The 15,101-nt window shown below is 46.4% G+C and overlaps 1 protein-coding gene across 1 annotated transcript; it reads left to right on the forward strand.

The window, feature by feature from the left end:
• Window positions 1-275: 275 nt before the first annotated feature.
• Window positions 276-14,526, forward strand: LOC119809221 (corticotropin releasing hormone binding protein). The gene is made up of 7 exons (XM_038322084.1): window positions 276-533; window positions 888-981; window positions 1,264-1,421; window positions 3,056-3,266; window positions 4,872-5,020; window positions 9,304-9,421; window positions 13,892-14,526. The coding sequence occupies exons 1-7, from the start codon at window positions 276-278 to the stop codon at window positions 14,047-14,049; spliced, it is 1,146 nt and encodes a 381-aa protein (XP_038178012.1). The 3' UTR covers window positions 14,050-14,526.
• Window positions 14,527-15,101: the final 575 nt, after the last annotated feature.

The following is a 15,101-nucleotide window of genomic DNA, read 5'->3' on the forward strand; positions in this document are numbered from 1 at the left end:
TGTGTGTAATTTTGTCACTTTCTTTGCAAAGTTGAAAATTCCATATATATATATAATTATAATATATATATAATATGTAATATTATATATTATAATGTAATGATAGGGCAAGGACTCTGTCCTTGCCTCATTCTTTCTCCTATACGTTCAGGTCACTAGGTTCTATTGATTGGAGTCATTCTTGGTGAATAATGCTGGGCCGTGCTGCAATATTTGTGGCTGAGAGCTGGACCCTCGTCATTGCCACGTATTTTGTCACCGAGGCAGGGTAACCCATGGTAACTAAGCTCCGATCAGTTAAGGGGCAGAGAGCCTCCCCTCTCTACTGCTCTATAAAAGAGACCCAGGAAAGGGACCCTAGCAGCCTCGAGCTCTCAGCGTGGGTGAAGGTGTGGGAAGATATGCCTAAGATCTCCGCAGCAGAGCGCACCAGCTGCAGAGACAAGGCCAGCATGTCACGGAACTTCAAACTCCAGTATCACTTCATTCTGATCCTCCTGACAGCTCTAAGGGGAGAGAGCCGCTACCTAGAGGTGAGCAATTCTTCTTGATTCTCAACACCTTTCCAGCGAGTATTCAGCCAGGGACACTTAGAGGGGCTCATAGTCTCCCTCCTCTGTTGCATCCTCTTTCCCCTGGTTCTCCTAGACTTGCCTTCTCCCTGCCTCTGAGCATCCTAACTGCTTGCCTTTCTCTGACCGCCGAGGATGCCTGGGTACCCTGATCTGATGGAAAGAATCTAAGACTCACTCGTAGTCTCCAGACTCGGGGAGACATAGATGCCCTCTCAGTTCGCTTCCCTGAGCTGCAAGGACGGTGCCCTGCTCCTAGTCCTCTTTCTTTCCCTCCCCCTGAACTTTTCCGGACCGTTCTGCTTTTCTTGCCAGGTGCCAGAAGCCGCGGACTATGACCCTTTCTTGCTCTTCGGCGCCAATCTGAAGCGGGACTTGGCCGCGGAGCAGCCGTATCGCCGGGCTCTGCGTGAGTCGGGGCTGTCTTGCTTCACTGTGTGGGTGCCCGGGAGGCGGGAGGTTGGGGATCTGCACCTAGGACAGGTTTTCAGGATCTCCGGCGGGAGACTGACTGGGACCTCCTGGTTGTGACATCCTTGAGGTTCCTTCCAAGCCAGAGCAAGGGAACCCAGAGGCAGCCTAAGCTAGGAGCTCCGGCATGGGGCAACACGCGGGCGGTGGCCGGGAATGGGGTGGCTGAGAGCGGCTTCCTGAGGCAGCTGGGAACCTCTGGCTCCATGCTTTCCCTCAGGGTGCCTGGACATGCTGAGCCTCCCTGGCCAGTTCACCTTCACTGCCGACCGGCCGCAGCTAAACTGCGCCGTCTTCTTCATTGGGGAACCCGAGGAGTTCATTACCATCCACTACGACCTGGTCTCCATCGACTGCCAGGGTGGGGACTTCCTGAAGGTGAGGAGGCTCCCGCTCCACACAGTCTCAGCCCCGTGCCCCTAAGCATGGCCACCTGGGGGCAACTCTGAACCAGTTTGTTCCCGAGTCTCAGAAGCTCACTGGGCAGCTCACTGGGCGAGACCCAGGAGGCTGGATTCCTAGGGAGGGTCTCGCCCCACACTCTGCAGATCCAGCGCCCCTGGACTTTGGTGGCTTAGATTCCCTTCTGAGCGCTCCTCAACTCCTAGGGATTTCCTAACACTTGAGCTTGCAGCGTGAAACGCTGTGGTGCAATTTGGGGCAAACAAAACATGGCAAAAATAATCGGCGGGAGTTCCCGAGTCTACCGTGAGAACCTCTTAGGTGGCGAGTTCTCTTGCCATCAGGGATCTGAGCCCACCTCGCTCTTCCATGAACTCGCAGAGGCTCTTCGGAGCCCGGCTGATGGGGTTTGAGGGTAGCAGGGCACTGGTCTTCGGAGGGACGCTGAGAGGAGTTCTGGTTTAAGATACGTGAGAAGGGAAGAGAATTACCAAGCCTCACAGTACCCCCCCCCCACCCCCTTCAGTCTCCACAGCCACACAAGTTAGCCGAGGCAGGGTGGGTGGAGTTCTACTGCCCCAGTAAGATGCTCACGCTTGGCACTTCCAAAGTAGAACCGTTTGGGAAGCTGTCAAGCTTGCTAGAAAAAAAAAAATTGCACCCAGATTGTTGGTAATGATGCTGTGATGGACTCATTAAAACGGAGCCCTGTTGTGATTTTGAGAGGGGAGTCAATTGGACTTTGACCCTTTGTCCCAAAGCTAACTTAGGAAGCAATGAGCAAAGTCTTACATGGCTTACTAACTAGCACCACCAGACTGCAGCATTAAACACACACACACACACATACACACACACACACAAACACAAATACATACACATCTATCTATCTATCTATCTATCTATCTATCTATCTATCTATCTATCTACCTGAGGTGATAATTTTTTAATGTGAAGAGTGAGCCACTGGAAAAGAAGTCCTTGTCATCGTCCCCCTCCCCGCCGCCCCCCTCCCGGCACCCGCGCACCACTTTGACACAATCACCCTATGTACCCAGCTTGGCCGTATACTTGTGATGCTTCCTGCTCACCCTCTGCAGTACAGGGATTACAAACATCCTCCATCATATCCAGAACACTTTTGTTGCTGTTATTTATTCTTTGAGATTTGTTTTGGTTCACATTTCACTGACTAGAGGCAAAACAGAAGCTGAGATCCAGTGAAACCCAAGTATCACTCCTGTAGAGTTCACCTAAATGTAGAAAAGGCAAACTAAACCATCAGTGTTGTCTATAATTTCCTTTTACCAAACTAGTTGATAAAATATAAGAAGGTGTGCAAACTTAGCATCGTGAAGGCTTATGTAGAAAAAAGATTAATTGATAAGATTACTTGTAACCATTCTGCACATTCAAAATGCCTATGAACGGAAAGCAAGCAGGTTATGAGTAGGGGCTGCGGGTTCCTGCTTGAAACTGAAGGCTCCTTGCTGGGTAGCTTTCCCCCTCCTTTCAACAAACGCTGACTTCAGGAGTTGGTGAAAGTGACCATTTATGCCTATACTATTATTATTATTAATTATTGTCATTATCATCATCATCATTTGAAGGTATTTGACGGCTGGATCCTCAAGGGGGAGAAATTCCCAAGCTCTCAGGATCATCCTCTACCCACCACGAAGCGGTACACAGATTTCTGTGAGAGTGGTCTAACCCGAAGGAGCATCAGATCGTCCCAGAACGTGGCCATGGTGTTCTTCAGGATCCACGAACCAGGGAATGGATTCACATTAACCACCAAGGCTGACCCCAACCTCTTCCGTAAGTAAGCTCAAGGAAAAGACAGGACTCCCACAGAGTAGATGATCACACCTGCTTTGTAAAGGTCAGATCCTACTTCACAGACTTAACCAAGAAGTACTGTGGAGTCTTTCTTTGTTGTTATGAAAATCCAACCACAGTGTTTGATTTATATTTCCCAGGCTAGGCAATACTCTCATATATGGTACATACACTTCTATTTTTCCTCCAAGGTCTTGTTCTGCCCTCCCAAGGCTTTACAATGGGTTCAGTAACTAATTTTAATCTCTCAAACCATCCCCCAGATGCAGGATAAGCTTGAAGGATCATTTGGTGCCAGAACTTTGTGAACAAAGGCTGGAAGGGGGTGCTCCTGAGACGAGGAGAGAGATGGACCAGAACACTTCTGGGTGGCTTTCTTCCATGCTGTCTTCTACCACAGAGCCACCACCTTAACTCAGCTCGTTTCTGATAGAGAAACATGCAGGCTGTAAAACTATACAGCTGAAGCTGAAAAAGCGTGATTTGAGCAAAATGAGTTCACACATCAGCTGATTTTCCCATTAAGAGAAAATCCCAGGAGCTGGGATAAAGTAGCAAACCGCTTGTCTAGGGGCGCACAAACTGGGGTTTAAACCCCAGCATCAGGTAGGGGAGAGGAGGAAGGGAGGGAAAGAGAGAGAGAAGGCTGAAAATTTGAGGCTATCCAAGAAGTACAACGATTGGCTAGGACCCATTTCTCCTGGATTCTACTTGGTAATAAATCAGAGAAGGTGCCTTTTAGAATTGTCAAGGAATTTCACTTCTTTCTGAAATTAAATATAATAACAAAATATAAAGAGGTAGGTTAGCCCAAAGGCAAATCCCATGCCTCTGTTTCAAAGATAGAACAACTTGGTTGTAAGTTTGAAATAAAAAAACAAAGAAAAAGAAAAACTTCAGAAAACCTTAAGACTACCAAAGTTTAAAAATTGAGAATTTAGTCAACATTACACTAATCAATACTCAGAGAATAAGTATTAGGTATAAATAGAGCTGTTGCCTATTTTATTCTCACCTTCTTTTGTCACGATCATAAAATCTTGAGAATAAAATTACTTACGGCTTTATTGTTTTGCTGTTGTGTTTTGTTTTGTGTTAACCATAGCTCCAAATTTTAGGGGTGAGGATTTCACACAGCGTTAGGTTCTGGCTTCGCCCTTGAGCCTTGTCCTCCCAGCTTGGTCCTAGATGCGACTTAATGGAAGTGTTCCTAGGACCACCTTAGGGTTTTAATAAAGCAGAGACAAAGGCTAGAAGCCCAGTGCTTCCTGGCACATCCACGGACCACTGACGAGTTCTATTCTCCAGCTCCCTCAGTTCCCCAGACTGTCATTGTGATATATGCCCTTTCCCTGGGCACAAAACCTAACTAGAGAGGACCACCCTGTGGATGTTGGGATATAAGAGTGTAGTCTATAAATATGATTGGCCCCATTCATAACTATTCTGGCCACACATGGTCAGTGAGCCCCAGGTTGGATATATCTGTGTCCATGAACTGAAACACAGAATGAAGATATCTTGAATTTCTATTTTTAAAAAAAGCATTCCAAATAATGTAATTGTAACTTTTCCCCCCAAAAGCTTGCAATGTCATCTCCCAGACCCCGAGTGGAAGGTTTACTCTGGTGGTCCCACACCAGCATCAAAACTGCAGCTTCTCCATCATCTACCCTGTGGCAATCAGAATCTCTGATCTCACTCTGGGACACTGGCATGGTCTTCAGTTAAAGGTCAGTGGCTTGCTTGCTCCTTGGCTGCTTGGTGAGGACACTGGTTTTATCGGAGCCAAAATACACCTTGTGTCAGGAAGTTGGAAGCATGGGGCCGCCGACTCTAAGCCTCCCGTGTGCTGCCCAGGCTCTGTGAAAGCCTATTTCAGTCACGCTGGAGGCAAGCACTCAGGTGCCTGTCCTGAGTGCTCCAGTGTTCCTCTGGTGACTTAGGAAATGCTTTCATCTGGGAAAGCTGCAGTATGTAATTACAATTGAACTCTCTTGTGCTTCCCTCTTTTGCAAAAGCCCTCTCCTAGCCGAGCCTCCGGTGAGTCATCGACACAGCTGCTTTTCTGATTATTGGAATTTTCTTTTGATACGAAGGAAGGCTCTCTCATTGACAGCACTGCTCTATGAAAGAATGCTAACGGCGGCAGAAAATATGAAATTGGCTTTTGATATTGCAAATAGCAGTCAAGTTTTGAAGAGCATGTTATATGACATTTTGCCTAAAAAAAAAAAATTAACTGTGACATTGCCTACCAACTTGCTTTCATATCAATTTCCGAACGTGCCTTAGGATGAATGCTGGCCTGACTGTGTCTATTTGCACAGATCATGACTTCTCTGTGAGTCACACTCATTTCCGTTTCCTTGTTCGGAGGCCTAAGTTAAAATAGCACGTGCATTTGGTGGCGTCAGAGGCAGCCAGGGTTCTCAAACATTCAGATCTTTGTGAAAATTGAATAAGGAACAGGGCTGAGAAAAATCATTTCCATCCACCTTCCTCTAGCACCAGACTCACATGCCTTTGCCTTTCCTTTGTGGCTGTTGGACCTTGATGGAGGAGTGGTTCTTTGTAAGGATGTCTGAGTGCCTTGGGTCCAGCCTGAGAGTGTTCAGATGCCATGCCGTTCTTTGTGTAGAATCTAGAAGGCAGAAGGTGTGGTAACAGATTGGGAGATCTGCGCTTTAGGGATTGAATCAAATATTTTGGTATTCCCCCTTAACATTTTAGACCCTACTATGTTCTAGGCATTAAGGCATCAGTTCCTTTAAAATCTACTTTTTGTGGCCTGGGTATTGAGAGCTAGGTATGGTCACTTACACTTGTAATCCCAGGATTTGGAGACTGAGATGGGAGAACCTCTTTTGCCAGGCTAGCCTGGACTACATAGCATACTTCTTCCTTTACTACTACCACCAAATTAATAATGAGAATAATAATGAGAATAATAATAATAATAATATTACTTTGTATAAGGAACTATTCTAGATTCTAAAAATAAGCAGCGAACAAGGCAGGTCCTGCTCATAGGGAGCCTATTTTCTAGTGGGATGACAGGCAAAATTCCCACAGATTTCAAATCGCAGTGAGTCTGTACAGAAAATGCAGGAGAGTGGTTTGAGAGTCAGGAGCAGGAAAGTGGTAGACAGAGAGAACTGGCTGAGACGATGTGGTCAGAAAAGGAAACTTCTGAGAAGATGTTTCAGGTTTGACTGGAGCAATAGACCAGAAGGAGCAGCAGCAATGGGGAGGAGGAGCAAAGGGAACAGGGCTTCCAGGCAGAAACAGGCTGGCTGGATCCAAGAAACAGGAAGGAGCAGAGTAGAAAGGGGCTGGGCAGAGCAGCCAGTGTGTGCTGTCCCTGTGAAGGTTTGTGCAGCAGGGGCAGTGTAGCATGTGCTGTCCCTGTGCAGGTGTGTGCAGTGACATGTGTGCTGTCCCTGTGCAGGTATGTGCAATGCAGTGTGTGCTGTCCCTGTGCAAGTGTGTGCAGTGCAGCGTGTGCTGTCCCTGTGCAGGTGTGTGCAGTGCAGCGTGTGCTGTCCCTGTGCAAGTGTGTGCAGTGCAGCGTGTGCTGTACCTGTGCAGGTGTGTGCAGTGCAGTGTGTGCTGTCCCAGTGTAGGTGTGTGCAGCAGGGGATGGGCGGTGCCGTGTGCTGTCCCTGTGAAGGTGTGTGCAGCAGGAGCAGTGCAGCGTGTGCTGTCCCTGTGCAGGTGTGTGCAGTGCAGCGTGTGCTGTCCCTGTGTAGGTGTGTGCAGCAGGGGCAGTGCAGCGTGTGTTGTCCCTGTGAAGGTGTGTGCAGCAGGAGATGGGCGGTGCTGAGTGCTGTCCCTGTGAAGGTTTGTGCAGTGCAGTGTGTGCTGTCCCTGTGAAGATGTGTGCAGTGCAGTGTGTGCTGTCCCTGTGCAAGTGTGTGCAGTGCAGCATGTGCTGTTCCTGTGCAGGTGTGTGCAGCAGGGGCAGTGCAGCGTGTGCTGTCCCTGTGCAGGTGTGTGCAGTGCAGCATGTGCTGTCCCTGTGCAGGTGTGCAATGCAGCGTGTGCTGTCCCTGTGTAGGTGTGTGCAGCAGGGGCAGTGCAGCGTGTGCTGTCCATCTGAAGGTGTGTGTAGTGCAGCGTGTGCTGTCCGTCTGAAGGTGTGTGCAGTGCAGCATGTGCTGTCCCTGTGCAGGTGTGTGCAGTGCAGCGTGTGCTGTCCATCTGAAGGTGTGTGCAGAAGGCACAGTAGGAAAGCCATGGGCTCTGCTGGGCATGACCCGTTGAGTGCTGTCTGCAGGTCACTCTGACTCCCATCTAGTGAATGGCCTGGGGATATGCTGCCTTCTCCACGGCCCCTGGGAGATACTCTGGTTGCTGTGAGAGCCGCTCAAGACCTTTCTGTAAGCACCTCAGCTTTCTGTGTACTGGGAGGAGAGACTTCAAACATTCCTCATAAGCAGCGGGGGACTTAACTTCCAATTCAACAAGCTGGGGTGCGCCTTTGGCACGGGGTCAGTCTAGCAAGAGATGGTAGGAGCTTAAAACCTCAACACAGACATGCAGGAGCTACAGGCCCAGAACCCCAGACAGGTCCCTGTGCAGCTCACTTTCTGCCCCTGTTTATGAGAAAACCTGAGAGGATTTACCGAGAGGAGAGACGTCACGGCTCACCTACTGGAAACTTCCTCCTACCTACTCATGGGAAAGGCGATTATGTGCTTTCATTCCTAAATAGCTGATTTGACTCTCAGTTCACAAACACAGTGGGCCTAATTAAATCTTTATTTCATCATGCAATGAAATTGTGTTCGAAGTACCTAAGCAAACAGCCATGCACACAGTAGGCTGTTTAAACATAAACCACTCCCGTGATCGCCTTTCCTTAGCCAAATAGTCGCCATTATATAATGCTTTAATTTTAGTTCCTATCAATCTTCAATGCCCTCTAAATGTCTGATATGTGTGCACCTGCATGGATGGCGTTTAAAGTTCTCAGTTTTAGATTTGGGCTCCCATGTGTCAGGATTTAGCTGGTTAACTTCTGGCCGCCTGCCACATACCATTAGATCTCTTAATGAGTACAGCATCAATGAGTAACAGAGTCTCCGGCAACACGGAGGGTGGGAGGGAGTCCAGACTGAAAGTGTGGAGCCGTGATGAAAACTTTGCTAAGAGCTCAAGACACATTCGTAGGTGTGGTAGCTCACTCCTATAGCCCCAGTGTCTGGGAGGACTGGCATGAAGTCAAGGCTAACCCCGGCATGCGAGGCAGGAGCCAAGTGCCACATATGGGACTGAGAATGCACACTTGCTGTGTGTTCAGTGAGGCCCGGAAAGCACTTGGCTGAGAACGATGGGAGGTTTCGGGGAAGTAGGTAATGATGGTTCAGAGTACTGTGAAAAGGATTTGGTTTTCTTTAAAGGAAAGAGCAAGTGGTAAGTCTGACTTACTTGAGCCCCAAATCACAGCTTTATTCTTTTTAAAATATACTCATGAGTAATCTAAATCCTTACTCATAGAAGAGACATGTTCTAAGAACAGAAAATTTTCATTATTAACAAGAGGCAAAGAAGCAAGGTGACGGAGAACATGGAATTTAAATATACAAATTATAATATTATTATAAACTGCAGGTGACTGGGTTTCTTTTAATCTGACCGCCTGCGTCCCAAGGGCTTGGCGCGTGTCCAAGTACTCTCAGGTTGTGTTCACACATTTTATTCTGAGCTTACAAATTCCAGCTTCATTTTTCCAGTCATTGAATTGCACCCTTAAAAAGTGCACATACATTTAAAAAAATGACTAATCGGCCAACTTAGAAAACTAATTCTTGGGAGTTTTTTTTGTTTGGTTTTTTTGTTTTGTTTTGTTTTTCATCTTAAACGATTTCTGGAGTCTCTGATGCTTGAGTCAAAGGCACAGGCAGAGGTTGAGGGCTGACAGGTGTGCTCACTGATCCTCTCGTGCCTCAGTTTGGTCTCTGAAATAGGTTTTACCTACATCTTGCCCTGTCCACTGCTGTTATTCTCTTAGAAACCCGCAGCCAGCTGTGGCGGGACTGGCGACTTCGTGGAGCTGCTGGGAGGACCTGGACTAGACCCCTCCAAGATGATGCCTTTAGCGGACCTGTGCTCCCCTTTTCACGGCCCTGGTGAGACGGTTCTTCATTTGTCACATATATAGCTATCAGGGTGATTCTCTTTTTTTTTTTTTTAAATATTTATTTATTTATTAAGTATACAATATTCTGTCAGCATATATGCCTCCAGGCCAGAAGAGGGCACCAGATCTCATTACAGATGTTCGTGAGCCACCATGTGGTTGCTGGGAATTGAACTCAGGACCTTCGGAAGAGCAGGCAATGCTCTTAACCGCTGAGCCATCTCTCCAGCCCAGGGTGATTCTCTTGAATAAGACACCCCAACTTTTAACATACAAGAAGACAAATTCTACCAAAAAAAATCTGTTTTATATGTCAAGTCAATGTGTGAATTTTCCTTTAGAGGCTATGTATAGTAACAGAACTTATTCCCTAAGTAAAAACATCAAAAGAGAAGCCTGCAGGACAGCGAGGATATTAGGGAAAACTTTGAAAAAGACAATGCTTCTCCACTTTAGGGAAGGTCTCTGCTTTTGTTCTTTGGAGACTAATGTGTTTATTGACTGGCAGTTCAAATGGTAAAAATATCTGTGATTGGTAACAGTATAATAATGAAATGATAACTAAATAACTTTGCCACCTGGATATGATACAGTTTCATATATGTGTACATATGTAGGTATATATACATATATAGGTGTGCATATACGATACATACACATATACATATACAGGGCCGAATTACTTATAGCACATATACAGCAAAGCAGCAAGATTTCTAGAATACCTCTAAGCTCCTGAGTTTCCCCAACTTGTGCGGCTAAATTGGCCTTTCAGAGGCCACTACTACCTGTTGTGTTCTTTTAAAAATGCTACGGAGTCCCAGGTGGCAGCTGTAGGCAAGCAGCAAATGCTATAAAGTCCCAAATGGTGGTAGCAGGCCATGTGGTGGCAGACAGTGGGCCCTGCGAGCAGCCAGTCCCAGGCAGAGAAGGCTGCCGGTCCCCGAGCAGTGGCTGGTCCCAGGCAGGGAGACACATGGCGGGCGGGCAGAAGACAGAGACATGGTGAGGTTGAATATTTATTCAGGGGAGTTATGAAGGGGGAAGGGGAGGGAGAGAGAGAGAGAGAGAGAGAGAGAGAGAGAGAGAGAGAGAGAGAGAGAGAGAGAGAGAGAGAGAGAGAGAGAGAGAGAGAGACAGAGAGAGAGAGAGAGACAGAGAGAGAGAGAGACAGAGAGAGACAGAGAAGGGGAAGCAGAGAAGTGGGGAGAGAGGCAGAAGCGAAGCTGCCTCTCTGAGAGGAAGATGGAAAAGAGAGTGAGCTCAGGCCGGAAGCTGAAGATCAGCCTGCCTCAGCGGATGGGGAGGGAGTAGGCGTGGCTTGTCTCTTAAAGGGACAGGGACCAAAACCATAACACTACCCACATGCAAATTCTGAAATCTCAAGGTGCTCATCTTTAATACAAAACTACTTTAGGATGCAGCTGCCAAATGGAGCCAGCTCTGCCTTGTCTGGGGCCAATGGGGATGCTCAAGCTAAGGTGTGTGAGAATGTTGTCTGCACTACCAACCTCATGACCAAACTAATACTTGTATGTGGTGGGGGAGGTTTCCATAGAACAATTCTATACAGTCGTCCTCATACCTGCACTTTAGGTTACAGGAATCATTGGTAGTCTGGAAAGAGACAAATTAAAACCGAAGACAAAGAACACCAGCACCAAATGGCACAGACCCTTTCCCTCAGAGGCCCTCCTCTTGCATCCCCACAGACCCTCCTCCAACTGGGTAATGAAGTTACAAAGCAGACAGCTGTTTTGATCAGTTGCCTCCTGGTGTTAAAATAAGGTCACACCACCAGTATTTTCTCTCTCTGAGCCCTCAGTAAACAAAACATCTCTGAAAGAGAAGTCGTGCACACAGGTAGGCAGGAAGGGTCACCTGGTATGTCCTGCCTCCTCCTCAGATTCACGGGCATGGAAATGGCTCCATGAGACAGGTCGGACAGGACCAAGGCAAGCTGTCTCACTGGGGCAAAGTTTGCTTCCTAAAGGTGTCTGAACTGACTTTGCTGAAGTTGAGAAGATAGTTTTTCTTTCTTTCTTTCTTTCTTTCTTTCTTTCTTTCTTTCTTTCTTTCTTTCTTTCTCTTTTTGTCTGTCTGTCTGTCTGTCTGTCTCTGTCTCTCTCTCTCTGTTTCTCTCTCTCTCTGTTTCTCTCTCTCTCTCTCTCTCTGTCTCTCTCTCTCTCTCGACTGGGTCTCATTAAGTAGCCCAGGCTGGCCTGGCACTGTTGATTTTCCATCTCAGCCTCTGGAATGCTGGGATCACAGGTACACATGATCAGGCCCAGAGGAATCTTTTAGACTGACTGGTCTTTTCTCTGATGGACCCAGTCATTGCATGTGACCGCGCAGACGGTCTTCGGCAGTCGCCTTCTGAGACGCTGCATGGCTCCAGGACTGCTGCGGGAAGCAACTTAGGGACGTGTATTTTAGCAGAGTGAAGTGATACCACTGGAGAACGCTTGTGAAAGTCATCTTATTTCTGCTTGAATTATACGACTTAGGTTAGGTGAGGAGGTACGAGGAAGGCCCCCAAACTGCTTTGTCTAAATTAGGGACATAGTTAAACCAAAGTTAAATCATTTAAAGCTAGAATTAGATCACTTTCTGATTCATTTTAGGCAGTTTTGGTTTCTTTCTTGTTTTTTTAAAAAAAATTCTTATTCATTTATTTATGTGGTGCTAGGGGCCGTATCCAGGGCACCACACACAGGTCAAATGTTTTACCACTGAGCTACACAGCTGACCAATGTAGCTTTATTTCCTTCTGGTACCCTCCCTGTTTCTGTGTCCTCTAAGCTTGGTTCAAAGCCATGGGACCATTAGAGACCTTGTCCTTTAAATCTAATTTTGTTAGAAATTATGTCAAAACAAATAGTATGCACATTAGCTAAAGGAAACAGGACATATCATGTATATTCATGTTCAGGGAGACACCAGAAAGAAAACCAGCCTTCCGAATTATCTAAAGAAAGATAAACACGGCCTCCAGGCAGCAGTTAATCTAGCTTCTTTCATATTCGTGTGTAAAAAAAAAAAAAACAGGGTTGAAACTTATCATGCCTTCAAATAGACTGTCACTCTACTGACATTATCAGGCTGCATTGCTTCATTTGCTCCTAGGGATGTGTGTGAGGCACCGTGTGTGAGGCACCTGTGATGTGGTGATAGTGGGAGCGTGTCTCAGCACTGAGAAATAACCTGCAGAGGCAACATACGAGGGGAAAGACTGAGAAAATTAAAACAGCGGCGAATTATCATACAACAGATAAAATGTGTGTCAGGAATCAAACTGTGATAATAGAAATAAATGGAAAGTAATTTTCAATGGAAATAATCTGACTTTCATTGTGAGTCGCTTGGGCACATCTGCCAGGAGAAGTGACAAACCGGTGTCGGGTGCCCATTCAGACCATGAAAGCATTGGATGTAGGCCAAGTGAGAATGTTCAAAGCCATTCCGTACGAGGATAGTTTGAAAGGTGTTGGTAAATAATAGAAAACTGATTTTTAAACTGTGGGTCTCAACCCCTTTGGGATCAAATGGATATTAGATATCCTGCATATTTGATATTTGCATTACAATTCATAACAGTAGCAAAACTACATTTATGAAGTAGCAATGAAAATAACTTCATGGTTGGGGGTCACCACAACGTGAAGAACTGTATTAAAGGGTTGAGGCATTAGGAAGGTTGAGAACCACGGCACTAGAACAACAGCTGGCTTACTCAGTGTGTACCCACTCTGTGCAAGTGAGTTTCACTTACCTGCAAACTGTGGTCATTATCCAGACTTAAGGTGTAATAAACGGGCTGGGCGGTGGTGGTGCACGCCTTTAATCCCAGCACTCAGGAGGCAGAGGCAGGCGGATCTCTGAGTTCAAGGCCAGCCTGATCTACAAGAGCTAGTTCCAGGACAGGCTCTAGAAACTACAGGGAAACCCTGTCTCGAAAAACCAAAAAAAAAAAAACAAAAGGTGTAATAAACGGGATTGTCATGTCCACACAAACACCATACAGTCCCACCTCTCTGCACTAGCTGCCACTTAAATCCCCGGATTCTGTTCCCACCCTAAACTGTCTAGAAAGGCCAGCATGGAACAGAGTTTACTGGTTACCGTTGTCCCCTTTGCCACCTAAGCATTGCAGGCAGGAAGACAGAACAAAGGTCAAAGAGAAACCTTGTCTCTTTCTAGCCAGCATTCCTTGTCCTATGGTTTCCTGTATGTGCAGAGAAAGGCTGGATCCACTTCATGTTTCTACAACTAATTATATAGTTAAAAAAAGATGTTTAGTCCGAAAGTGATTTGCCTATGTGAGAGCAAGATGCCATTCATGGCCCTATCCCATCTTACTGTTTAACTTATGTAGTGGAGAGCACTGGCTTTACTGTCTGTTCCATAAGCTGTTTATTTATATATTTATAGCTTATTATTTTTTCCCCATCGATTACAGCCCAGATGAAAATCAGCTGCGACAACGCTGTGGTGCGCATGGTCTCCAGTGGGAAACACATCAACCGCGTGACATTCGAATATCGTCAGCTGGAACCCTTTGAGCTAGAAACCTCGAACGGAAACAGCATCCCGGAATTCTGTTTGTCTAGTCTTTGAATAACCGGCTCGGTAATTGGCACGCTGCTAGCTGAGAGAGGTCTTGATAGTTATTATATATGATCTTGATGGGCAGCGTGTGAGAAGTTTCTCATGACAGTCAATATTCCAAGTCTTGACCACGTGCACACATGACTTTCAATTTTGCTTCCTTTTGTCGTATCAATGAGCAGAAGGTAGACAACAGGCTGGAGCTGGAAATGCTTCGTGGTTTGGTGGGCTGTATCCATGAACTGGCGAAGCAAGAGTCAAGCAAGTGAGGGAAACAGTGTATGGCAAGGGCAGCTGCCACAAGGAGAGGAAATCACAGTCTCATGACAGAATTAAAAAAATGTCAAAGTCTTGGGTATACCAAAGGAATTGTATCTGTTATTTTTACTTCATTCTTCTGTTTACAAATTATAGCATGAGAGCAAAAAGCCCTTTCCATTCATGAATCTACATGTGAATAAATAAAGCAGAGTGTTGGCATCTTGACAGACTGGTGTATTGGCTTTCCTGAGTGGTCATTTCCTTACTCAAAGAAAATCGTGTTCCCATGTGGGGCAGATCCGAGCCATGAACTAAGCTGTTTTGGATGCCTTGGAGCTGACAGAATTCTGGAGTGGTGATCTGGGTAATGTAGAGCAGAGAGAGAATTGCAGTAGGCACTGACTTTCCCTGGCCAGGAAGTGGGGAGCGGACATGTGTTCTCTTCAAGCCACTGAAGAAACTCAGAGTACATGTCTTCATCACAGAGGCCAATTCCGGCAGGGATGGTAAGTATCTTACACGCTTCTTGGAGACACAATTTGTAGAAATCTGAGTTCTTTGTTTTAGAGTCTGTCCATGTTTGAGAAAGGGGCTGGTGAGATGTCTCTGTGGGCAAAGTAATTTGCCACCAAGGCTAACCCATGAGTTTGTTCCCTGGGACCCACATGGTAGAACGAACTCCCAAAAGTTGCCCTCTTACCTACATACAGATACACACACACGCACACACACACATATATACACACACCGAGAGAGAGACAGACAGACAGACAGAGAGACCGAGAATAAATAAGCAAATA

This window comes from Arvicola amphibius, chromosome 3, assembly GCF_903992535.2.
Source record: "Arvicola amphibius chromosome 3, mArvAmp1.2, whole genome shotgun sequence".
Lineage (NCBI taxonomy): Eukaryota > Metazoa > Chordata > Mammalia > Rodentia > Cricetidae > Arvicola > Arvicola amphibius.